Source organism: Myotis yumanensis, unplaced genomic scaffold (assembly GCF_028538775.1).
Source record: "Myotis yumanensis isolate MYYU_CA2020_CCGP unplaced genomic scaffold, mMyoYum1.0.hap1 SCAF_9, whole genome shotgun sequence".
In the NCBI taxonomy this organism is placed as follows: Eukaryota; Metazoa; Chordata; class Mammalia; order Chiroptera; family Vespertilionidae; genus Myotis; species Myotis yumanensis.
In genome coordinates this window covers 3,723,792-3,750,957 of record NW_027223760.1, presented here as the reverse complement: position 1 = coordinate 3,750,957, position 27,166 = coordinate 3,723,792, and the positions used below count along the sequence as shown (strand labels likewise).

At 42.2% G+C, this 27,166-nt stretch overlaps 1 protein-coding gene across 14 annotated transcripts in view; it reads right to left on the bottom strand.

Moving 5' to 3' along the window:
- KMT2C (lysine methyltransferase 2C) overlaps nucleotides 1-26,946 on the bottom strand; it is a 255,758-nt gene extending 228,812 nt beyond the window's left edge. For 13 of the 14 annotated variants that reach the window (XM_070423606.1, XM_070423611.1, XM_070423614.1 and 10 more), the window contains exon 1: nucleotides 26,071-26,424. In XM_070423606.1, coding sequence (XP_070279707.1) covers nucleotides 26,071-26,231 — 161 coding nt within the window. In that variant the 5' untranslated portion in view covers nucleotides 26,232-26,424. Of the gene's footprint in view, nucleotides 1-26,070; nucleotides 26,425-26,867 lie in introns of those variants that run through there. The other variant, XM_070423607.1, reaches the window with a different exon arrangement.
- Nucleotides 26,947-27,166: the final 220 nt, after the last annotated feature.

Here is a 27,166-nt window from a genome sequence, read left to right as displayed (position 1 = left end):
AAAGATTTGCCAATGGTGAAAACTACTCAACAAAATTTAATAAAAATATTGTATTTGGAGAAATCATTTCTATTATCATCAATTCCTAGACTCCCTTTAATCACTTTGGGTTTTGTGCCCTTCCACCACAGGACAAACTAAGCTGTGCACAATGGTTTATTCTGTATGACAGGACTCTGTCGGCAGCAGGAAGATTAATTAATCTAGCACAACTGGCTTTAATTAACTTATCGCATCCCCTCACCCACTCCATGGTTCCCCTCACTTTCCCCACAACTTCCCCTAAAATCCCAAACATCACTACAAAACAGGGAACAGACACCAATGGCACAGTGCAGGCAAGAACTCTATAGAACACAAGAGAGGGTGCAGATGATGTTGTGGAATTGTGCACCTGAAACGTATGTAATTTTGTTCATCAGTGTCACCCCATGTGGAAGCACGAGCTGCTCTTTAGCGGCTGCCAATATAAACATGAAGGGAGAAAAAGCAGGAAGAGTTTTAAAAACTTAGACATGACAATCAATAAAGATACAGAACTCCTCTGCACTGGTGTAACAGGTTTATCTGTGACAATCAAAATATTTTACCGTTTCTCATTAAGGCTCTGAACTAACTTCTCAATATTTTCACTAATATCAAGACTCTCCCCTATATCATACACCTTTAAATGGAGTCAACTTTTTAATTATATATGTAAAGATTAAAATATATATATACATATATATTTTTCACTAATAAAAGATTCATTACTATCCTAAATTATATTTTTTTAAAAACCACACACTCACACAGGAGCAATACCTGTGTTGATTAAAACCTAAAGACATTTTTACCTCCTAGTATTGTGCCCTACTAATGAGATAAAGAATGGAATTGAACAAAAAATGACATTAAAAATCAAATATTTTGCCCAGCCGGTGTGGTTCAGTGGTTGAGCATTGACCCATGAACCAGGAGTTCACGGTTCCATTCCAGTCAAAACACATGCCCGGGTTGTAGGCTTAATCCCAGTAGAGGATGTGCAGAAGGCAGCCAATCAATGATTCTCTATCACTGAAGTTTCTATCTTGCTCTCCCTCTCCTTTTTTCTCTGTAATCAATAAAAATGTATTTTAAAAAAAAAAGAAAAAGAACTTAAAAAATCAAATGTTTTGACGTTACATATAGTCAGTCCTAATGTCCTATCCTAATCTATATATATAAAAGGCTAATATGCTAAGTGTCCCTCCAAACATCCAACCGGTCGCTATGATGCACGCTGACCACCAGGGGACAGATGCTCAATGCAGGAGCTGCTGTGACGCGCACTGGCCATTTACAAAGAAACAGCACCGCGGACCTGGTGCCAACAAAGCAACACTCGGCTTCCCCCAAGTGGGACACAGGCCTTGCCACCACCCCAGAGTGAAAGCCCACCAAATTGCAGCCAACACTGCTGAGATCCGATGGTGCAAAATGCAGCCCACAGTCCAGCCCCGTCTGGAATCGGTCACTGTGGGCACCAGGTAATGACATCATGTAGCAATGCCCGGCTGCCCGGCTTCCTCTCCCTAGCGACTAGCCTCCTTGAAATTTCTTCAGCCCAGGAACACAACTTGCTTTACAACCAGCTGCAAACATTTTACATATTAACCAAATGTCTGTGAAGTGTTTTCCCAGGCCTCATCTCATTTGATCCTCACAGAAGTCCTGGAGTTGGTAGATAGGAGACTTGGTAGAATCCTTTTTTTTTTTTTTTTCATTATCCAGAAAAAGGAGATTTAGAAAGTTTAGAAACTTGACCCGACTGAAAAGAAGTAAGAAATGGACCTTGAAAATGACTTCAGGTTTTCTCACTGCGCAGAATATAGTCAAACACTGCTGCAGTTAAATATTTTACCCTTTATTCTCCCTGCGTGATCTACAATAATAGTCTGCTTCGTGTTGATATTTACTGCTGTGTTGCTGACAATTACCTGAAAGAGAAGTTGGGGTGCTTCACTGGGCTAGAAAAGTTTAGCTAAATCAGAAAGCAGGTCTAATTAAGCAAGTTTATCATATATATATATATATATATATATATATATATATATATATATAGCTAATTTGACTCCCACATGCGCCATACATATTAAGCTCTTGCTGGCGCCAATTGCACGCATGTGTTTCGATCTGTTATTGTCGATTGTGAATTTGGTTGACACTTCTATTATAGAGAAAGGGCGAATAGCGATATTAAAATATTTCTTCTAATTAATTTTCTTTCAATATACATAAATCTATGTACCAGGCCACTAGTGTCATATAAAAAGTTTAAGTAATATGAAAAACAGTAAGAATGTCCTCTGGCTAATAAACTACAAATAAAACAAATTCTTAGAAATTCACAAGAAATACAAGTAGTAAAATTGAAGAGTCTTCAATAATCCTACTAATCAAGTAAGTAAAAATTTTAAACTGAAGTGGTTTTCAGTGATTAAACTATAAATATAAAGGGTTTCTTTAAAATTTTTAATTGATTTTTTTTTTTTTTTAGAGAGAGTGGGGGGAGAAGGGCAGAGGGAGATAAGTAGAATGGGAGGAGGAGGGAGAGGGAGAGGGAGAGAGATTGATTTGTTGTCCCATGTATTCATGCATTCACTGGTTGATTCTTTTTTTAATATATTTTTATTGATTTCAGAGACGAAGGGACAGGAGAGGCAGAAAAACATCAATGATGAGAATCATTGATCTGATGCCTCCTGCACGCCCCCCACCGGGATCAAGCCGGCAACCCGGGCACTGGAATCAAACCCGGGACCCTTTAGTCTGCAGGCCAACACTCTATCCACTGAGCCAAATTGACTAGGGCTCATTGGTTGATTCTTTTATGTGCCCTGACCTGGGATCGAACCTGCAACCCTGGCACATGGGGACAACACTCCAACCAACTGAGCTACCAGGCCAGGGCATAAAGGTTTTATTTTAATATACCATGCATGACAAAGATTCAATGAAACTTGTCCTAACACATATTCCTGTTGACATTATAATCTGATACACCCCTTTGATGAAGCATTTAAATTTTTTTAATAAAAATAAGAGTTCATATTTAATAGGCATTGTTCTAAAGGCTTTCTGAACATGTGCCCTCTTTAATTCTCTCAGTAACCCTAACACAGGGATTTTATCATCAATCCCATTTTATTTTTTTAATATATGTTTATTGATTTCAGAGAGGAAAAGAGAGAAACATCAATGATAACAGAGAACCACTGATCAGCTGCCTCCTGCAAGCCCTACACTGGGGATTGAGCCCACAACATGGGCATGTGCCCTGACTGGGAATAAAACCGTGACCTCCTGGTTCATAGGTCGATGCTCAACCACTGGACCACACCGGCCAGGCTTCAACCCCTTTTTACAGGTGAGTAAACAAACGGAGAAATTAAACAGTTTATACAGAGTCCAACAACTAGAAAGTGATGGAGCCAAAATGTGAGGCCCAGCAATTAAACAGTAGAGCCCACTCCCCTCTCAATATGGATCGGGAATCATAACATTCTGTGTGTGTGTGTGTGTGTGTGTGTGTGTGTGTGTGTGTTAATCCTCACCTGAGGTTATTTTTCTAATGACTGTTAGAGAGAGTGGAAGGGAGAGGGAGAGACAAAGAGAGAGAAATATGGATGTGAGAGAGACGATCAATTGGGTAGGGACAATTCAGTCTGCAAGCCGATGGTCTATCCCAGCCGTGGGCAAACTACGGCCCGAGGGCCGGATCCGGCCGTTTGAAATGAATAAAACTAAAAAAAAAAAAAAAAAAAGACTGTACCCTTTTATGTAATGATGTTTACTTTGAATTTATATTAGTTCACACAAACACTCCATCCATGCTTTTGTTCCGGCCCTCCGGTCCAGTTTAAGAACCCATTGTGGCCCTCGAGTCAAAAAGTTTGCCCACCCCTGGTCTATCCACTGAGCAAAACTGGCTAGAGCAAATTGTTCTCTCTTTTAATCTAGTGATCCTGCCTATGGAAATCTGTCCTATAAAAATAATCCAAAATATGAATATGACTATCTACAAAAGTGTCTGCAAAGCATTTTACATGGTATAATCATAATCGTATTACCAAGAAAAGTGGAGGAACAGGGGTGATGGAGGATGTTTATATTAGTTTACTCAATGGAAAATTAAACTCCTTTAAAAAGGTTATGTGTAATACTTTCAACAATAAAGAATTCAAATTTAAAAACCGTTATGAAGATTAACAACATGGAAATTTTCTTTTACACGTTAAGCAGGGAAGTAGCCTACAAAATCTAGAGTAATATACCATCATTAATACAATGAAAACAAAATAGGCATATGGAAAAAGAGATCAAAATAACAGTATCTATGTAAGAGTAGTATGATGGATTTCTTTTTCTCCATGTTCCACATTTTCTGTAATAAAAATACAATTTTAAAAATTTTCAGTCATTAAAATAACAGATTTATACAATTAGAAATCCACAGGTTATAGGATGATAGCAGAAGAAATTCAGGCTCAATCTGAAAAAGGCAATGTTTTTTCACTCCTCACCAGAGGATATTTCTTCTATTGATTTTTTTAAATATACTTTTATTGATTTCAGAGAGGAAGGTAGAGGGAGAGAGAGAAACATCAATGATGAAAGAGAATAATTGATTGGCTGCCTCCTGCAGGCCCCACACTGGGGATTGAGCCTGCAACCCCGGCATGTGCCCTTGACGGGAATTGAACCCAGGACCATTCAGTCCGCAGGCTGACGCTCTACCCACAGAGCCAAACTGGCTAGGGCTCTTCTATTGGTTTTTAAAGAGAGTGAAAGAGAGGGAGAAGTGGGGAAGAGAGAGAGAGAGAAAGAGAAACATCGATTGGCTGCCTCCCACCGGGGATTGAACCTGCAACTAAGGCAATTGCCCTTGACTGGAAATCAAACCCAACCATCGAGCACCAGCCAGGCTTGATATGCCTTAATACAAAGAAGGATAATCTAGTTATATTTCAAAAATTTTAGAAAAGAACTATTTCATAATATAATCCTCATCGTGCTGATTTTAAACTAAACTAATTTATTTTATCCAAAGCTCAAATTAATGCCCACCTATCACTATTATTCCAGAGACCTTGAAAGAAAAGACCTCTCAATAACACGGAAAGCTAACAGTTACCATGACCTGGATTAGGACTCAAAAACACTAGGCTGGGCCCTGACCGGTTTGGCTCAGTGGTAGAGTGTTGGCCTGCGGACTAAAGGGTCCCGGGTTCGATTCCGGTCAAGGGCATGTACCTTGGTTGCAGGCACAACCCCAGTAGGAGGTGTGCAGGAGGCAGCTAATTGACGTTTCTCTCTCATCGATGTTTCTAACTCTCTATCCCTCCTCTTTCCTCTCTGTAAAAAATCAATAAAATACATTAAAAAAAAATACTAGACTGGTTAAGTATCAGGAGATATCATAAATAAACACATGATATGGAATTTTGGCAATAAAAACACTTTAAAATATTTTTTTAATTTGAAATTATCATTAAGTTGTTTACCCGGTATCATTTTCCAATGGCAACTATAACGAGGATCAAGAACCTCAGGGCAAAAAATAAATAAATAAGAACCTCAGGGCACTTGGCACCAACAGTATGCCACTGCAATGCCTGCACAGCCCAGCTACTTCTGGTGGAACAAGCCCTCCCTGCCCGGAAACAAGAGAAAGGGGTTTGAAAAGAAGGGTTAATTGGAGGAGTAAAGGGTCACTAAAAAGGCTAATCAGAGAGCTGTATGGTAAAGACAAAGGAAAAATAAAAGCAGAGAAGTAAAGCCAGCAATAGAAAGGGAGAACAATTCCTGATATAATTACATGGGGTCGGGAAGGATTCCCTATCTTTATCACCCTTTTATTTATTTATTTTAATATTTTATTGATTTTTCACAGAGAGGAAGGGAGAGAGATAGAGAGTTAGAAACATCGATGAGAGAGAAACATTGATCAGCTGCCTCCTGCACATCTCCTACTGGGGATGTGCCCACAACCCAAGTACATTCCCTTGACCGGAATCGAACCTGGGACCTTTCAGTCTGTAGGCCGAGGCTCTATCCACTGAGCCAAACCGGTTTTGGCTTTATCACCCTTTTAAAAAAAAAAAAACCGCCCTGGCTGTGTGGCTCAGTTAACTGGAGGATTGGCCCATACATCAAAAGGTCCCCGGTTTGCCCTAACCGGTTTGGCTCAGTGGATAGAGCGTCGGCCTGCAGACTGAAAGGTCCTAGGTTCGATTCCGGTCAAGAGCATGTACCTTGGTTGCGGGCACATCCCCAGTAGAAGGTGTGCAGGAGGCAGCTGATCGATGTTTCTCTCTCATCGATGTTTCTAACTCTCTGTAAAAAATCAATAAAATTTATTTTTTTTTAAAAAGTTTCACGTTTGATTCCTAGTCAGGGCACATATCTAAGTTGTGTGTTCGATTCCCAGTTGGGGCGCATATGGGAGTAAACCAATCAATGTTTCTCTCCCACATCAAAGTTTCTCTCTCTCTCAAAAATAAAAAATAGCCGAACCGGTTTGGCTCAGTGGGTAGAGTGTGGGCCTGCGGACTGAAGGGTCCCAGGTTCGATTCCAGTCAAGGGCATGTACCTTGGTTTCGGGCACATCCCCACTGGGGGGCGTACAGGAGGCAGCTGATCAATCTCTTTCATCGATGTTTCTAACTCTCTATCCCTCTCCCTTCTTCTCTGTAAAAAATCAATAAAATATATTTTTTAAAATATGATAAATAAAAAATAAAAAATCAATAAAAGCATAGCCTCAGGTTAGGATTAAAAAAAAAAGAATGTAAACATAAGGATATCAAAAACTTTGCACTCTGTTTTGGGGGATACAATGTTGAGAAGCCATAGGCACTGTCTTCAAGACACAGGTAGCCTAATCTCTGTCCCTCGGCCGTGTCCTGGCTGAACTGCAAAAACCTTGAACCTCAGTTCTAGGTCTCAATATGGCAACAAGAGGTCTGTCACTCTACCTTCTTATTATTTATACTTGAAGTGCTAAAGTTTGTGCAAATTTACTTATTAAATTAGGGCACTTCACCGTTATCCCTCTAACAACTTCACTCATTTCAATATGCTTTCTTGGGTACAATCACAGTATACGCCAGTGATGACGAACCTATGACACGCGTGTCAGAGGTGACACGCGAACTCATTTTTTCGGTTGATTTTTCTTTGTTAAATGGCATTTAAATATACAAAATAATAAGCATCAAAAATACAAGTCTTTGTTTTACTATGGTTGCAAATATCAAAAAGTTTCTATATGTGACACGGCACCAGAGTTAAGTTAGGGTTTTTCAAAATGCTGACACGCCGAGCTCAAAAGGTTTGCCATCACTGGTATACGCTCTGACATGCACATAACCCACAAGCTACCAAAACCTGATCGTACTCCTAAGAGAGTAAGTGCCCTTCCTTGACATCATCAGTCAGGTGACTTCCAACACTAGTGCTGTGTTTACTTCCTAACCTGTTCCGTTCAAGGACTTAGCTTTGAGGGGAAACCTCCATCCCCTTCCACATCCAAGACCTTTGCCTTCAGAGAGCACTTTACTTTTTGAGGAAAAATCCTTATTCTGGGGGCTATGCACCCCTACAAAGCTTTTGTCTAAGCTCCAGGGGGTCACTGAACCCTCTCCTTTAAATTACACAAAATTTGCATAGCTACATTCCTGTCTGCATTCTTCTGTAGAAAGTAGGGATATATCCAAAGGGATCTATAACCCAAAAAGAGATTAAGAACATCCCCCTCCCCAAGATTTCATCAAACCCACACTAGGATGATCTGACTCTGACAGTTAAACAGTTTTCCTCTCTTCATCCTCCTGCTAAATTCCTACATGTTTAAAGCTAATGAAATTAATAAAGTGTTTACTGTATGTCAGACACCATGCTAAGCACTTCACATACATGAATTTAATTATCACAACAACCATAAGAAGTAGACACTATTATTAACCCACTTGCAGTTGAAGCAACTAAAGCACCAAGAAGGAATTTACTAAAAATCACATAGCTACTCTGCTTGAAATGAGTAAAACTTCTCAGAATGAAATGTGGCTGCTTGTGTACACTTCTCATACTTCTCTTGGCTAATTGTCTTTCTGTTTAACCCTCGCCTGAGTCAGAGAGAAAATTAAGTGGTTTTGTTGTCAAAAACTCATCTCTGCTAGGCTGCCAACTTACAGATAGATCCTCAGTTCAAGAAAGACAGTAAGCACAGCTGGTGTGGCTCAGTGGTTGAGAACCAACCCATGCACCAGGAGGTCATGGTTTGATTCCCAGTCAGGGTTGTGAGCTTCATCCCACGGTGGGGGCTATGCAAGAAGCAGGCAATCAATGGTTCCTTCTCATTGATGTTTCTATCTCTCTTCCTTCCTCTCCCTAAAAATCTATAAAAACATCTTTTTTAAAAAGAGAAAGAAAGAAAGACCATAAGTATCACAAATGTTGAAAGGGGAACATGAAAGACACTTGTCCCAGGATAAAACTTAGTTTGAGGTTTTTAAAATAAGCAGTTCATCAGTTATGAGTTATCTGTTTGGATATAGAAAAGAGCTGAAGAACCTACAAAAAATACTAATACTAAAACTAAAGTAATACTAATACTAAGTAAATTTAGTAAGATAACAGAATATAAGACCAATAAATAAATCAATTATACCTAATGAGTTGAGCCCAATCTCTCTTACTGCAAAACCCCAATGTAGTAGTCCCCCCAAAAATCAAGTCTGCCTTACCACCTTTAAAAGAAATCAATTGCACTTCTATATACTAGCAACAATTTATAAATGAAATTAAGAAAACAATTCCATTTACAACAGCATCAAAAAAATTAAATACTTAGGAATAAATTTAACAAAAAAGCACAAGGCATGTACACTGAAAATTATAAAATATTGCTGAGAGAAATTAAAGAATATCAAAATGAAGAGATACATGATTTCACAACTGGAAGAATAAGGTAATCCCTATCAAAAGTCCGATCTATTTTTTTTGTAGACGTTGACAGGCTAACCATAAAATTTATATGGAAACTATGGGCAAAACAATTTTGGAAACGAACAAAACTGGGGAAATTACACTACCTGATTTCAAAACTTACAATAAATCTACAGTAATCACGTTAGTGTAGTATTGGCATAAGGATAGACATACTGATCAAAAGAACAGAAGAGAATCCAGACATAAACCCACATATACAGTCAAGTGATTTTCAACAAAGGAGCCATAACAGTTCAATGAGGAAAGGGCAAGTCTTTTCAACAAATGGTGCTGAAACAACTGTATGTCCATACGCAAAATAAACTCAGACCTTACCTCACACCATCCCAAAAAATTAACTCAACATGTATGTAAGCATTAACCTTAATGTAAAACCTAACACTATAAAAGCTTAGAGAAGTAAACATAGATCTATCTTGGGTTAGGCAAAGAGCTCTTAGATATGAAACCAAAAGCACAATCCATAAGGGAAATAAAATAAGTTGGAGTTCATCACAATTAGAATCATCAGCATTTCAAAAGATACTACTGAAAAATTAAAAGAATAAGCCACAGAGTGGGAACATGTAACTTATAAAGGACTTGTATCAAAAATATATAAAGAAGGCAAACTATGGAGATTTAAAAAAAAAAAAAAACAGTGGCTGCCAGGTGTTAAGGAGAAAGGAGGGATGAATAGTTGGAACACAAAGGATTTTTAGGGAAGTAAAGTACTCTGGATATCCTAAAAGTGGATACATGTCATTATACATTTGTCAAAATCCACAGCATGTACAACACCAAAAGTGAAATCTAACATCAAACTATGGACTCTGGGTGACAAGAATGTGTCATTGTAGGTTCATCAGTTATAACAAATGTACCACTCTGGTAGGGGATGTTGATAATGGGGGAAGCTATGCATGTGTGGGGGCAGAGGGTATATGGGAAATCTAGGTACCTTCTCAGTTTTGCTGTAAACCTAAAATTGCTCTAAGAAAAAAAATCTAATATATACATACTAGAGGCCTGGTGCACGAATTTGTGCAGGGGTGGGGTCCCTAGGCCTAGCAGGCGATCAGGGCTGATCAGGGCCGGTTCCCCATCCCAGCCTGGGGCCCAAAGGCCCCAGTGGAGTCAGGAGAGAAAGCGACGGTTGCCGACTAGGTGCAGAAGGAACGGACGCCGGACACCGATGCCGACGCCAACACCACTGGCCGATCACAGGAGGTTGGCTGTGGGAGCACACTGACCATCAGGGGGCAGCTCCTGCATTGAGCGTCTGCCCCCTGGTGGTCAGTGCACGTCATAGCGACTGGTCTTTCTGGTTATTCAGTCGTGACAGTTGCTTAGGCTTTTATATATACACTAGAGGCCCGTTGTAATAGGCCTTCCCTTGACCTGGCTGCCGGCATCGGTTTTCCTCCGGCACCCAGGACCCAGTCCTTCACTCCGGCCTGAGCCTTCAGTCTTTGCTACTGCAGCCGGAGCCTTCAGTCTTTGCTCTGCCGCTTCAAGCCTACGTATGCAAATTAACTGCCATCTTTGTTGGGTTAATTTGCATGCTCTCCTGATTGGCTGGTGAGCGTAGCATAGGGGCGGTCAATTTACATGTTTGTCTATTATTAGGTAAGATAGACACATACACAGAACTCTTATGACTCAAAAATAAGACACAACATCCCCAAAAACAGGATAGATTTAAGTTGATATTTAAACCAAGAAGATACAGAAATGATAAGCAATTCAAAAGATGCTCATCAACATAAATCATTAGGAAAGTGCAAATTAAAATCACAATGGGATATCACTACACACCCCTAGAATGGCTAAAATCAAAGATGCATAATTCCAAGCATCAGCAAGGATGTGAACCTTCATACAATTTTAATAATGTAAAATGGCACAGGCACTTTGAAAGGTTTGGAAGTTCTCAAAAAGTTAAACATGCACTAACCATATAACCAAGCAATTTATATTCCTAGGTATCTACCCAGAGAAACGAAAACATTTGTCCAAGGACATGTAAGCAAATATGGGAGTAGCATTATTCACTGTAGACAAAACACTGGAAACAATCCAAATGTCCATCAACTGGCAAATTAATGAAGTGTGGTACATCCATACAATGGAGTACCAGTCATCAACATAAAAAAGCAAACTATTGGCCCTGCCAGATAACTCAGCTGATTAAAGCATCGTCCTGATGTACCAAAGTTGCAGATTCAATCCCTGGTCAGGGCACATTCGATGAACTAATGGCCCTAACAGGTTTGTCTCAGTAGACAGAGCATAGGCCCACAGACTGAAGGGTCCCAGGTTCAATTCCAGTCAAGGGCACATACCTCAGTTGCAGACTCCACCCAGGGCCCTGGTCTGGGCCTCTGTGGGAGACACCAATGGATGTCTCTCTCTCACTTCCATGTTTCTCTCTAGCAGTTTCTCCCCATCCCTTCCACTATTTCTAAAAATCAATGAAAAAATAACCTCGCAATAGTTTTAATAACAATGAGAAATAAAAAAATAAGAGCAGTATTTCCGAATCCACTTTGTATAAATTTTTTTTAAAAAATGAACTGATGAATGTGTTAATAAGTAGAACAAATCAATGTTTCTCTCTCTCAAGTCTCTAATAATAAAAGCATAATATGCTAATTAGACTGGACGTCCTTCCGGACGACCTTCCAGACGAAGCTGGGGCTGTGAGGGCCAAGGCGGCCACCATGGTGGGCAGCGACCAAGGCAGAGGCAGCCGCCGCCGCAGTGGGGGGCGAGCCCTTGCACGAATTTCATGCATCAGGCCTATAGTCAATAAATAAAAATAAAAATTTAAAGAAACTATTGATACATGCAACAACATGGATGGACCACAAGGACATTTTTCCAATCAGAGGTGTAACACTTGGTTGTTAGCTAATGGAACCTACCATAGGTATTTACCTTCTTTTATTGGCAAAAAAGACTATTGTCTCCCGATCCGGAAGTGTAATCTCAGATGTCAAACTTGCCTGTTGGCATTTCATTTTCTAACCCATAAATTGAAGACACTGGAATAGATGACTGTGAGGTTCTTCCTGGTTCTGGGGTTGAATAACTTGAAAATGAAAGCTAGGCAAGTATTATTTCTCAATTAAAAAACAAACAAACAAAAAAAACACAGGCTAATCAGTTTGGGTTTTTATTCTGGTCCCTGTAACAAGACAAATGAGGTAGTCCACCAGTGTGACTCCGTGGTTGGGCATCGCTCTATGAACCAAGAGGTCACAGTTGATTCTCAGGGCACAAACCCGATTCTTTCCGGCTCTATCCCTAGTGGGGAGCATGTGGGAGGCAACAGATCAATGATTCTCTCTCATCATTGATGTTTCTATCTCCCTCTCCTTCTTCCTTCCTCTCTGAAATCAATTTTTTTTTAAAATGACAAATGGGGTATATGCCCCTACATACCATCTTCCCTCTTGTTGCCAAGGTTATTTTTCTAACCAAGAGACAATGTAACTATTTAAAATTTTCAATGACTCCCTACTGCCTACAGTAAAATTTTGAAATTCCCAACTTACTTTCCCTTCCTCATTTTCTCACATACAGGACTGCAATTTCTCTTATGTGCATGGGCATTTTTTTTTCTCAGCTTTACTGAGGTGTAACTGACAAAATTGTAAGATATTTAAAAGTGTACATCATGATGATCTGATATACATAAACGTTGTGGAAGGATTCCTCCCATCTAGTTAATTAATAAATTCATCACATCACATATTTATCTTCGGTTTTTTGTGAGAATATTTAAGTTCCAGTCTCTTAGCAAATTTCAATCATGTAACACAGTGTTATCAACTATACTAATAATCACCATGTTATACATTAGATCCTCAGACCTTTTTCATCTTATAGCTCAAAGCTGGACTGGAGTTCTTTAAAAAGCAAAGACCAGAGTCAGACACACCTGGATTCAAATCCTGACACAATCACTTATCAACTAAGTGATCTTCCTGAAACTTAGCTCCTTCACCTGTAAAGCTGGACCTAATGATTCTACTGCATGTGACTGTTAAAAATATCAAATGAAGTAACACTGGTCAGCCCAGCTGTGCCTAGCCCATGATGGCCATGTACTAGTTCCTCACTCACTCCCTTCCTTCAGTCAAGTTGATTTAATTCTTCAAGACTCAACTCAAATGCTTCCTTTATTCAATCCCCATGCTTTAAGTTCTTCCTTCTCTAAGCGTCCTCAGTCCTTTGCAATATCTTCCACTGTAGGACTTGTCATTTTGCATTATAATTTGCACAGTATAGTAAAAACTGAGAATAGGAATTGTGTCTTATTTTGGTTTCTCCAGTATATGGTGCATAAATGGTCAGTAACATCTTCTTGAGTGATTGGTAGAAAACAGGCAAAGTAGCCTTGACTGAAAATAAAATGCTTGAAGAACCAAATTTTAAATAAACAGACTTTAGGTCAACTATAATCTCACTAACTTTTCATAGACATTTTTTTAAATATATTTTATTGATTTTTTTACAGAGAGGAAGGGATAGAGACAGAGAGCCAGAAACATCGATGAGAGAGAAACATCGATCAGCTGCCTCCTGCACATCTCCCACTGGAAATGTGCCCGCAACCAAGGTACATGCCCTTGACCGGAATCGAACCTGGGACCCTTCAGTCTGCAGGCCGAGGCTCTATCCACTGAGCCAAACCGGTTTTGGCTTCATAGACATTTTAATATTTGATTCCTTCCCTCCTTTCTTGTGAGTGGGGAGAGTGAAAAAAAAAACATGACTACAGTAGAGAAAGAATCAAGAGATCAAGCCCTATGCCTCCTATATTATTTCTACCTCTGGAAAACGTTTTGTGTGTTTAATAGCATTAAACACAGCCCTTAGTTATAACATTGTTGTACATGAGACAAACAGGTGGTCATACTCAATGACAGGTAACCAAACCTATTCCAAAGTCAAATGCGAATATTTGAACTAAAATAAGTTTTACCCTATATGATGTTTATTAGTGCTCTTCATCAAATATTTCCAGGATAGGATTTCACTTCCCTGCCTCCTTCGTTAGGTGCTCCCACTGGTGTTCTTGGGCCAGTGATACACACACAGGACTGACACCGCCACATCCGGAGGGCCTTTAGGAGCTATAGCACGGTCTACCCTGCTGTCTTCTTCCTCCCTTGACAAGTGTGGAAAAACAGAGAGACGGCTCCCTTAGCGAGGTGTAGATGTTGTACAGCTCCTAAACTGGCCCATCATAAAAGTGTAGTATGAATAAGAAATACACCCCTATTGATTGAAGCCACTAAGAACGGGGGCTCATTGTTTCCGCAGTATATTCTAGACATTCTGACATACACATAAAAGGAGTTCAGTATTTCTCTACATCATCATCATCTCCAGTTTGGAGAATGTTCTACACAAAGTTGGGAATCAGGCTTATTAGCAAACGTTTAAAATATGGAATACATTTTAGGATATTTTTTTAATAGAAAAAGTCCAAAGGTTAGCAAAATAAGAAAAATTCTGAATAAAAAGATTTTTACAAGTAAAGTAACTGTACATAATAAAAGGCTAAGGTGTACATGGGGTAATATGTAAATGACAGCATGTAATCACTCCCGTATTTACCCAAAAACAAATACTTCTACTACTTCCTTACCCTGCTGAGGCCAAAAAATTAGGGACTCGGGTTCAATAGAGCATTGCAAGCAGTCACTATCATTGAATTGGGGCTGGCCCTCAATATAAAATCTATCTGCATCTCCAGTGTTTCATATCATCTATCTCACTAGGCCTGTGGCGATAAACCGGTTGCTCTGTTTCCTTACTCCACAAGGTAAAGACTGTTGGCTACTTCTGCAATGTCCACTCCCACCCTTAGTAATAACACTCTAAATCTATTCTAGGCAGCAATGGACTAGGCTAAGGACTACATCCCCAGCCTCCTTTGCAGCTACATATGGTCATATGACATTCTAGCCAATTATACACAGGCTGAAGCCTATGGTATTTCTTAGAGTGTTTTAAAGAAACGGATTGTTTTGGGCCTTGGTCTACTCTTTTCTTTTCTTTTTAATGGGATGTGGATGCAATGACCAGGGCTCTAGTAGCCATCATGGAATCTGACAACAAAGGCCATATCCTAGAAATATCTGAGCAGTGAGATAAAATGAGCTAAGTTCCTGACACCTTTGCAGTGCCAAGGCCCCAAACACGCCCTAGGGCAGTGATGGCGAACCTATGACACACGTGTCAGAGGTGACACACGAACTCATTTTTTTGGTTGATTTTTCTTTGTTAAATGGCATTTAAATATATAAAATAATAAATATCAAAAATATAAGTCTTTGTTTTACTATGGTTGCAAAGATCAAAAAATTTCTATATGTGACACGGCACCAGAGTTAAGTCAGGGTTTTTCAAAATGCTGACACGCAGAGCTCAAAAGGTTCGCCATCACTGCCCTAGGGCTTACCCTCCAGACTGTGATATGAGAGAAATAAACACTCCTATTCAAGTCACTATTATTTTGAGGTTTTTCTATCATGTAAAAATGAATCTAACCCAGGTCCAGAAATAGAACCAGGTATTCTGACACAGAATCTGTGATACTCACAATATATATGAGATCTCTGTATAAGTCAAAAAAGTAGTATCATACTTTTTTGAAGGTTGATATTCAGTTCTTTTATCTTTCCATTACATATTAGCTAATTATAGTCCAATCAACGGTGACAACTACATTTTAAAATACCACTTAAATTCCCCAATAATATAACTCCATCTCTATTTCAAAATGCCTTTAGTGAAATGAGCAGAGGGTAGAGGACAGCATCATTGAACTATCTCAGTAAAAGAAGCCGAAAAATAATGATTTTTATCATACACATCTCAAATATATTTTTGTTCTCAGAGTCCCTTAATTCCCAAAATCATCTGCTTCCAATCTATATAGCTATATAACAAGCCACCATAAAAACTAACAGATGTAAACAACACAATTTTATTTATTCATAATTCTGCAATCTGGGCAAGGCTTGGCTGGCTGGCTCCTCAGCTGATCTTACTGGTGGTCACCTGACTTTGGGCAGAACTCAGCTGGGACATCTCTGTTTCCTTACTCCACATGGATTCCCCAGCAGGGTAAGATCTAGTTTCTTGATGACTCGGGGCTTTCAAAAGTGGAAGTTCCAGCCTTCTTAAAACATGGCCCCAAACTTAGCACAGCGTCGTTTCTACTGCATTCTATTGGGTAAAGTGAGTCACAGAGCTAGCCAAGATACCGGACTCAATAGCATGAGTCCAGGAGGCTTGGCTCACTGGGAGTCACCCATGTAACAGACTACCTTCTCCCCTTTACTTATCTATAGGTTAACACCTTACATATGACTTCTGGCATGCTGTCATCTCTCTAGGGCTCAGCTACCTATAAAATGAGGGGATAGACTAAATGTTCTCAGAATTTTCATCTAGTCTTTAAATTCTGTAACTCTTGGAAGTACATTGTTACTTCATATGCAACTAGGTGCTTACTCCAAACAAATGGTGCATGATGTCATCAGGATCCCAAAGATCAGGAAATTAGTAAGTTTTTGCTAGGCTTCACTTAAGATGGAAGTAAGAACAAAACACACAGACTTCACTATGATCCTTCAACTATGTTGCTTCTGATGTAAATGGATTGCATAAATGGATTAAAAGTGACCCAAGCATAAAAGACATTTAAAAAATCATTTTAAAACCACCTTACAGCCCAGCTGGCATGGCTCAGTGGTTGAGCGTCAACCTTTGAACCAGGAGGTCGAGGTTCAATTCCCGGTCAGGGCATATGCTCAGGTTGCAGGCTCAATCCCCAGTGGGGGGCATGCAGGAGGCAGCCAATCAATGATTCTCTCTCATCATTGATATATCTATCTCTCTCTCCCTCTCTGAAATCAATAAAAATATATTGTTTTTTTAAAAAAAACCTACCTTATAGTAAGTCTCATTTAGAGAGACCTAATCGAAGATCACTATGAAAGCATTAAGTCTGGCTAGTGAAAATTTTTGAAATGATTCTGTAGTAACATTACATACATATAGCTTCTATAGAATTGCTGTGGTTGTTTTTCATGTGTTACTCTTAATATGAAATATTCTATAGAAATTTCTGCTGACCTAGGTTTTTTACCTTCTTTTTCTCTTTATTAAGGACAGCTGTACAGAAAGGAAATCTTTATTTACTCCTGAACCCCAATAACTAATACATTATTTTATGCCATGGCATTTTTAGAGAGTTTGGTATCTTATCACATGTCTGTCACTAACAGGTCCTATGATTCCAAGCAAATACTTGATTGATAATTGATGACAGTGGCAAAAACAGTAATAGCCAATTCATATAAAAGCACTCTTAATAGAACTTACTAGTAGTTTGTGCCAGACACTGTTCTGAATTCTGCACATACATAAATCCACAACCATCCAAAATTGGGTGTACTCGTATGCCCTTTGCAGATGGTAACAAAGGCACAAAGAGTCAAGTAACTTCCCAAAGTCAAACACAGTTAATAAGTGGTGGATCCAGGATTTGAATTCAGAACATCTTGGCTCAAGAATCGGTGATGTCCCCAGAACCTGGTTTTCTCATTTGTAAAACAAGACTACAGTTTTAAATTACAGTTCACCTTTGAACAACATGGGTTTGAACTGCACGGGTCCACTTATACTGAGTTTTTTTCAATAAATACTGTAAATGTATTTTCTCTCCTTTATGATTTTCTTAATAACATTTTTTGTCTAGTTTACTTTATTGTAAGGACACAGTGTATAATATATATAGCTCTCCGGATAGCTCAGTTGGTTAGAGAATTATCCTGATACACCAATGTTGTGGGTTTGATCCCTAGTCAGGGCACATATAAGAATCAACCAATGAGTGCAAATGCGTGCATAAATAAGTGGAACAACACACTGATGTTTCTCTCCCCCACCCCCCACCCCCCACCCCGCTTCCTCTCTCTCTCTTAAATCAATGAATAGAGAATTTTAAATTACATAGATTTTTTACTGTGCAAGGGATCAGTGCCCAACCCCCACATTGTTCAAAAGTCAACTGTATTGGCTTTTTTTAAATTATATTTTTATTGATTTCAAAAAGGAAAGAAGGAGGGGAGGAGAGAGATAGAAACATCAATGATGCAAGAAAATCAGTGATTGGCTGCCTCCTGCATGCCCCTACTGAGGATCCAGCCCGCAACCCAGGCATGTGTCTTGACCGGGAACTGAACCCTGACCTCCTGGTTCATAAGTCGATGCTCCACCACTGAGCCATGCCGGGCTAGCTATATTGGCTGCTTAAAAATTGCATGGAGCCCTAGCTGGTTTGGCTCAGTGGATAGAGCATCAGCCTGCGGACTGGAGAGTCCCAGGTTTGATTCCGTGAAAGGCACATTCCTCAGTTGCAGGCTCCTCCCTGGCCGGAGCCCTGGTCAGGACTCACGCGGGAGGCAACCAATCCATGTGTTTCTCTCACATTGGTATTTCTCTCTGTCTTTCCCTCTCTCTTTCACTCTCTAAAAATCAATGGAAAAATATCCTCAGGTGAGGATTTAAAAAAAAAGAATTCACAGTGTAAGATATAAAAATGTTGAATCACTATGTTATACATCTGAAACTAATATAACCACTAAGATTATACTTATACTTGAATAAAGTATTTTTTTAAAAAGTTGCATTGATGTGCTTATGAAACTATATACTCCCCAGAAGTATTCATGTTTATTATGTATCCTTCCAAATCATTTTCTATGCACAAAATATATCGTTTGGGTGCTTTTTACAAAAAATAGTTCTAAACTTACTGCTTTGCAACTCTTGGAAATTGTTTCCTCAGGTCAACAAACGTTATCATAGACTTGGGTACCTACAGGTCTACTCGACGCCTCTGTCCTGACAAAAACACATGGCTGTCCACTGATGGGTATTTTGTTGTTGCCAATTCTTCTCTACTGTTTTTCTACTTTTCTCTGCTGCCATGAGCATCTTTGTACATATGTGCATACTTGCCCATTTATACTGGGAATATATTCCAATTTCCTTTCTCATTTTTACAGACTTTCTGGGTCCCTTTTCCCCCATCTCCTAAGTGTAAGTATTTTAATCTTTTTACTATTTTCTACTCTCCATATTCTCAGATTTCAGATAAATCACATCTTTAATCGCCTATCCTAATCTAGTTCCTAAACTCCAACTCTACATGCCAGTACTCCCAGATATTTCCATCCTCTAGACATCTATGTCAGGAACTTCGAAATTCCTCCTCTGCATTGGTTGAAATCCCTCTTCCTTTCCAACCACACTATCAACAGTCTGCCCTCTGCCCTGATTACCTCACACTGTGACTACTGCAAGAGCCTATTCTCTCTGCCTCCAGGTAAGTCCTCTCCTCATATTAACATCAGGGTGGTTTCCCTAAAATAGCTATCATCAAATCACCAAGTATTAGATACCTTCATTCAATAAAGTAATGAATACAACGTAATTTAATAGCATTCTGTCCTTAGGAAGACTGCAAATATCTGCTTTCAAAGCATTAATTTACAAAATAAAATAAGCTGGGACAGAAAGCAGTGGTTGAAGACCTGCAGCCCACCCACAGGCCACAGATTAAACCTAGCCCACAAGGTGTGGTCCCAAATAGTGCTGTGGGTCTTAATTAACTGAAAATACTTAAAAATCAAGAGATTTCACATAAAAACCAGAGTATTTGGGAGCAACGTCTCCCAGTCTCACAAGGCAACCATCAGCCAGAACTGTCTATGGGTTGCAGGTAGGCAAGTCCCATGGGCTCCTGGGACTCCCCAGGTTTTCTTTCACCATTTTCCCCAAAGGCCTCAGTGTCAGCTGTCATTCAGGATCTTACAAGCCGCAAGCAACTCATTTAAATCACCTACCTGGTCCTTGTAAACAGTTTATAACTCCAGGACTATAAAGCACAAACTCATTAGCGTGGCATGCAAGGACATCACAGGCTGGCCCTAATCCCCATATTAAGCCTCTTGTTCTATTCACACTCTAAGAAAACACCTTTAACACTTTCCTCAGTCCTCAATAATTTTAATCACATTGCTACCCACCTCCAACACTCACTTTCTTCTCACTCTACTAGGCTAAATCCTATTGATCCTTCAAGGTCCAATTCAAGTACTGCTTCCTCCAAATCTTTGCAGACCCCTCGTGGCCCCAGTGAACCTTCCTCCAGGTTGACTGTTCACATCCCAGCATATTACGTACATGCTCTGTGAATAACATGAATGAAACTTCTTAAACAATTTCAGTATTTGTGCATCATACCTAGTACTGCTCCCACAAAAATTAACAGCAGAAGCAAAGTCAAATAATTTTCCTCTTTTACAGGAGGCTTTTTCTAGAAAAAGTACAAAAAAAAAAAAAGCTGTCATTCCTGCTTCTCTTATGTTCTTAAGTCCTTCAAATTCTGCAAATAGAGAAAATGACACTTCCAATTACTAATTCAAGACTGGTCTATAACAGTGATGGCGAACCTTTTGAGCTCGGCATGTCAGCATTTTGGAAAAACCCTAACTTAACTCTGGTGCCGTGTCACATATAGAAATTTTTTGATCTTTGCAACCATAGTAAAACAAAGATTTATATTTTTGATATTTATTTATATATTTAAATGCCATTTAACAAAGAAAAATCAACCAAAAAAATGAGTTCGCATGTCACCTCTGACACGTGTGTCATAGGTTCGCCATCACTGGTCTACAATGTAGATTCTACACTAACCACAAGCTTATGTTTATGTGCATGCAGGCCATCACAAGGAAATAAAGAAGACATCATCTCTACTTCACTCATTAACTTCTGCAATTTATACTGCCAAGAAGTTCTGAAAATAGCCACTTTAGCACAAACATGATAAAGAAAATTTTTTAAGAGAGAAGGAATTAACGTTTATTGACATGAAAAGATGGGCCAAAACAATAAAGAAAAAAAGGAACACACACACACAGTGATCGGAAAGTTTATTCTATATCAGCTATGTTTAGTCCAAACATCTCAAAAATTAAAAATTCTAGCAAATCCGGTCAAGGGATCTCACATGTCCCCAACAGGAAAAGCACAGAGAGCGCATCCAAGGTTCTCTATATCTAAAACCGACAGTTTTCAGTTTGGAAGCCCCTCAGGCATAACAGTAAGTGGCTTAAGAACACAAGGCTGGCCCTGGCCGGCGTGGCTCAGTAGATAGAGCATCGGCCTGCGGATTGAGGGGTCCCAGGTTCGATTCCGGCCAAGGGCACATGCCTGAGTTTCGGGCTTGGTCCCCAGTGAGGGGCGTGCAGGAGGCAGCCAATCGATAATTCTCTCTCATCATTGATGTTTCTGTCTCTCTCTCCTTCTCCCTTCCTCTCTGAAATCAATAAAGAAATATATTTAAAAAAAAAAAAGAACACAAGGTTGGACAAGTACTATCTGCCCAGAGGAAATCTGATTGTGGCTGGGGAATAAGGTGCAGTTTTGCAAAAAGGTAGGGGAAAGGTAAGGGTGGAGCAGTGTGCCTTGTCACTGTGCAAACTGACTACAAATCCGGCATGGGAAACTGAGATAAAAGTTTACATAGTAATAACCACCAATATACTTACTAAAAACTCTATGTTTGACTAAAAACATTGTATTCTCGCCCTAGCTGGTTTGGCTCAGTGGATAGAACGTCAGCCTGTGGACTGAAGAGTACTGGGGTCGATTCTAGTCAGGGGCACGTACCTCGGTTGCAGGCTCCTCCAGGGCCAGGGCTAGGGTCGGGGCTCGTGCAGGAGACAACCAATCGATGTGTTTCCCTCACATTGATATTTCTGTCTTTCCCTCTCTCCTCCACTCTCTCTAAAAAATCAATGGAAAAATATCCTCAGGTGAGGATTCTAGAAAAACTCACATCATATTCTCAAAAACCAGAGGTGCCTTGAATGAGACAAATAGGAGCAGGGTCAGGTTAGACAACTACCGCCTAACAGATAAGAGAAAATGCCGTTCCTGGACCAGCCTTTTCAAATAAATTAAAACATTTCAGTGCCCATTAAGTTCCAGAGGTCAGTAATTACTGAAAATGTCCATTTGTCTAATTTTTTTAAATAAAATAAAAAGAATTACTATCATAAAGACTACAAAGTTGTATTATCTCAAAGAGCATAAATAACAATACCTCTCAACTATAAACTGTTGTTTTGTGAAACTGCATATATTATGGTGCAACAGAGTGGGGTTTTTTTAATATGTTTTTATTGATTTTTAGAGAAAGAGGAAGGGAAGGGGATAGAGAAAAACATTAATGAGAAAGAAACTTCATCTACCAGCTGCCTCCTGCACGGCCCCTGTTGGGGATCAAGCCTGCAACCCAGACATGTTCCCTGACTGGGGAATTGAACCAGATCCTGCACTGACGTTCCAACCACTGAGCCACACCAACCCGGCACAAGAGAGTTTTTTTAATCACTTATTTCAAGTTCACAGCTACAGAAATGAAAAAACCTGTTGGGGGAGGGGCCTTACAGCACCTGCAGCCCAGCTATATTTTGCTGATCCCTTATATGACAGCATTAGTTGTGCCTAATTTTTCTGCAGCAAGAATCTTCCAGGTGGCCTTCTAATAGCAGTAATTGACCTATTGTAGGTCCTGGGTGTAAAGAGTTTATGTAAAGAGGATCAAGGACAGTGCCCAGAAAGCCTATCCCCACCACCTGCTGCTTTTGTGCCACCCCAAGACCCATCACATCCCTAATGTCAACTTTGTGGACTTGGTAAGAAATATGGTAGAGCCCTAGCCAGTTTGGCTCAGTAGAGGAGTGTCACCCTGCAGACCAAAGGGTCCCGGGTTTGATTTTGGTCAAGGGCGTGTACCTCGGTTGCAGGCTCCTCCCTGGCCCGGGCACTGGTGGGGCTCATGCAGGAGGCAACCAGTTGATGTGTTTCTCTCACATCGATGTTTCTTTCTGTCTTTCCCTCTCTCTCCCACTATCCCTACAAATCAATGGAAAAATATCCTCGGGTGAGGGTTAACAACAAAGAAATATGGTAGAATGTTTTCTTGGCTTCCCTTATATATTCTAGGGAAGAGAAAGGAAAAAAAAAGCAGAACTTACAGAAGGGTTTCCTTAACATTAACAGAAAAGTAATCAGGCGTCTAGAATGTTGTCGACTCGGTGGCAGGAACTTCCTCACCAATAGAAAGACTTGTACCTCTCATAAAGATTACTCCAAATAACCAAATAATTAGATAGCCCTTACTGTTAAGAAAAACTTTTATACAAATGTAAAGTTCACTGTTCCACTTGACTTTTGTACTACAGGAAATTCCTACTTATATACCTACTTTTCAAATTATAAGGTTAATAGCTTCAGTTCAAAATTCTTGATTTTAAGTAGTAAACATAATTTTAAAGTAATAATAATGTAAAACCAGTAACTATATAGCCTGTGTTTTTAATTTGATAAAACATTAAATTGTCTAATATTAAATAAGCCTGAGGCAATATCTGTCAAAAAGTTATCTATTATAAAGTTAGATGTTTAATTTGTTTACCTAATTTTTAAAAATTCAAACTCAAAGAAAGTATAATTAGCAGTACTTTTTCTAATCCAAAGACAAATACACAAATCCATTGTTTAAAAATTGTCATGATGCCTGGGAGAGGGAAGGGGGGAGTAGAGAGGGCCAATGGGGGGGGAGGGGGACATTTGTAACACTTTTAACAATAAAGATAAAATTTTTAATGTGCCATAATGCATCCATCTTCTGCAGAAAACAACCCACTTAGTGACTATCTAAATAACACTGACAATTTAAAAACCTTTCTCTCCAGCGCATTTCACAAAGAATATTAATTTTCATTTCTTACATAATTAATTTGCAAATACTTTTAGCATTTACAAACCCAATTTACATTTGCTACATTATCAGTTTCACTTTCAGGGTCTTCAATATCCAATTAAACACAGGGTCTGTTCTGCAAATACATATCCTAATACTGTGTAGAACTACCCAACTGAAAAACCTTCTCTTTGCTTTCATTTCATTCATTGGTTTCCATTTATATATTTCTTTAAAACAATTGGAGATTCCATCCTCTTCAAAAGGTACCTAATTTTAAAGAATTCACTACAAACTTTGGAACCATCAAAGTTACCACTAGACTTAATTTCCTATAAGGAATGCTGTACCTGTTTTCAAATCTAAAAGAGAAAACTCTCTAGAGACTTAGAATTGTTCTAAACATTCTCCATGCTGTTAGATGGGTATATTCTGTAGAAATTAAAATAATAAAATTGTAATACCCCAAATCAGCCTTCCTTCTGGTGTACTGGAAGTTGCACTAAAAGTGAGCTCATTTCCATCTCAGGGGAAGTGCGTGTGCCCGCACACACTTGCCATGTGTATGGGAGAGGGGCTTGACAACAGATAGGTGTACTCTTTCTAGAGTAAGAACTGAAAAACAAATATAAAACATATAATCCCAAATTAATGTTCAGAAAGAAGTGCTTTCCAAATAGCAAAATGGGAAACAATCAAATTAAAACCCTAATATGACTTGATATGTGTTGCTTTAAAGGATACGAAAAGTAACAAAAAAGTTTAACGTTATTCAAAACTCTCTTCCTTCTCCAAATTTCAATTAATACAGGAATAATAATAGGATTTTATACCAGACATTACAATGCAAATGAATACCAAACCCTAACTTTGTATCACAAAGAAGCTAATGCAATAATATGTACATCTCGTACTTGGTTCCCAGACGATCTGCCACAGCTCGGTAAGAGCTGGCAATAAAAATATGGAGGCAAGATGAAGGCCCTAAGTCGTTTTCATAGTCAAAGGAAAGCAGAGGGGGAAAAGCACTCCAGTCGAGAGCTTCCTGAGCTTCCCATGCCCTGCTCTGCTCTGCTCTGCCTCACTTAACCCTACTGTTTTAACTATGTATCAGCAAACGCAACAACATTACTAAATGAATTCGCCAAAATAAGGGTGTCCATAAATGCGCAGCTGTCCTCCATCCCGTGCACCCTTCCACTGCCAACAGTTGGGTAAGCCATCGTGCAATGACATGAGTAAGCGCCGCACACCGCTCTGCAACTTCGGGGCCGTCACAGACCTTCCAGGGCGCCCGCAGGAGTCACCAGGGCTGCGCGACTCCCTGGCACCAAAACGGGCGTCTTAATTTCCAGGCAAAGTGGCCGCACAGCCGCCGCGAGCAATGGAGTGAGCAGTGCCGGTGCGCGCACGAAAGCCCACGAGGGCTGTCCCCGACCCTAGCACTTGCACGGAAGTTCGGCGGCGCTTCACCGGCGTCCCGAGAGCAGACGTGCTCGGCACCGCCGGCCCGCGGTTCCCAAACTTCCTGCACGCCCGGCCTCGGCGGGGGGACCGCGCGGGAGCGGTGCGTTCGGGCGCCGGGCGGTGTGGCTCGGGTGGGGGAGGGGAGGGAAAAGTCAAGGGACTTCCTAGTCGACCGAGTAGACGGTGAGAGGAGGAACGCGCAGGTTCGGGAGCAGGAAAGTTCAAGGCGACAAAGAAAAGCCGCACTCGGCGCGTCGGCGCTCGCCGCTCCCCTCCCCGCCCCCCGCCGGGGGACCACCTGGCCGCGGCGTTTGACAGCTCGGCCGGCGTCCCGGGGCGCCGCTTTGTAGTTGACAATAAACTCGCCCGGCTCCGCCAGGTGTGCGCCGTGTTTGTTTTTTAAAAGACCGGCGAGGCCAGGCGGCGTCCGCGAGACAGGTCGCCCGAGAGAGGCTCCGGCGAGCCCGGCGCCCGGGACAACTAAAAAGTAAAGTGCGGCGGCGGCGGCGGCGCCCGGCGGGGCGGGAGGTGCGGGGCGCCCGCGGGAGGCCCGCGCGCGGCGAGGGGCGCGGGGCAGGGCGCCGGGTCGGGGACGCGCGGCGGCCCCACCCCCACCCGGCGGGGGCGGCGGGCGCGGGGGCGGCGGGCCGGGCGCGCGGTGACAGCTCCGGCCCGGCGCCGCGGCTGGCTCCCGGCCTGGAGGCTCGCACTCAACTTACTTCTTTCTGGCTCTCTGGAAAGGGGAAGCGCCATCTTTGCGAGGCCGGCCCCGAGGTCTTTTGTCTGCGGCTGCGGGGCTCGGGGCCGGGGCTCCGGGCTCCTCGGGGGGTGGTGGCGGCGGCTGCGGCTGCTCCGCGCCCTTGTCCTCCTCCGACGACATCCTAGTCACCAGGAAAGACACATGGATTCCGGTCCTCCTCCTGGGGGGCTCCTCCCGCCGCCGCCGCCGCGGCCGCCGCCGCCGCCGCTCGGGTTCCTCCTCCCCGGCTCAGCCTCTCGCATTTCCCGCAGCCCCGGGAGCAGCAGCAGGTACCGGGAGCGGCGGCAGCATGGAGCGAGCAGGACACGCACTCACACACACATCGGCGCGGGCGCGCGCACCTCAGCGCGCAGGGGCCGGGCGGGGGGCGGCGGGCGGGGCGCGCGGCGCGAGGGAGGGGCCGCGGGCGGGGAGGTGCGGGCGGCGGGCGTGGCGCGGGCAGGGGCCGGGTGCGGGCGCCGCGGGGAAGCGGAGGGTGAGGGGCGGCGGCCGGGATCTCCGCCCGCGCCCCGCCCCCAGGCCGCCGCCGCGGGGAGGAGACGCGCGCGGGCGGGGAGCGGCGCGCGGGGCGGGCGGGGGTCGCGCCCGCCGCTGCCCCTCCCCCGCGCGGGCCGCGTCAGGCCGGGCGGCGGCGGCGAAGTTTTGACAGCTGCTCCAGTTGTTGTTGTGGGTTCCGGGCCGCGCCGGCGCCGGCCCTCAGCGCCCGCCTCCCGGGCAGGGGAGGAGGAAGTTTGCGGGTGTGCGTGCACCACACACCGTGGCCGTCGCGCGAGGGCCGCGCCGGTGTCGCTCGGGCGCCCGGCCCCACGGACCTCGCACCCTCGCCGTCGTCTCGCCCACACACGGCCGCCGCGAGGGCCCCCTGCCTCCCCTCCCCCCGCCCCCACCCGCCAGGCCCACCGCCCCCCGCGCGCCGCCGCTGCCACTCACGGGGCTGGCTCCGCGCATGCGCCGCCCGCGGCCGCGCCGCCGCCGCTGACCTCACTGCCCCTCCCCCGCCCCCGCTGCCTCCTCCTCTGACGCCGCGGCTCCGGCTCCGGCTCCGGCTCGGGAGA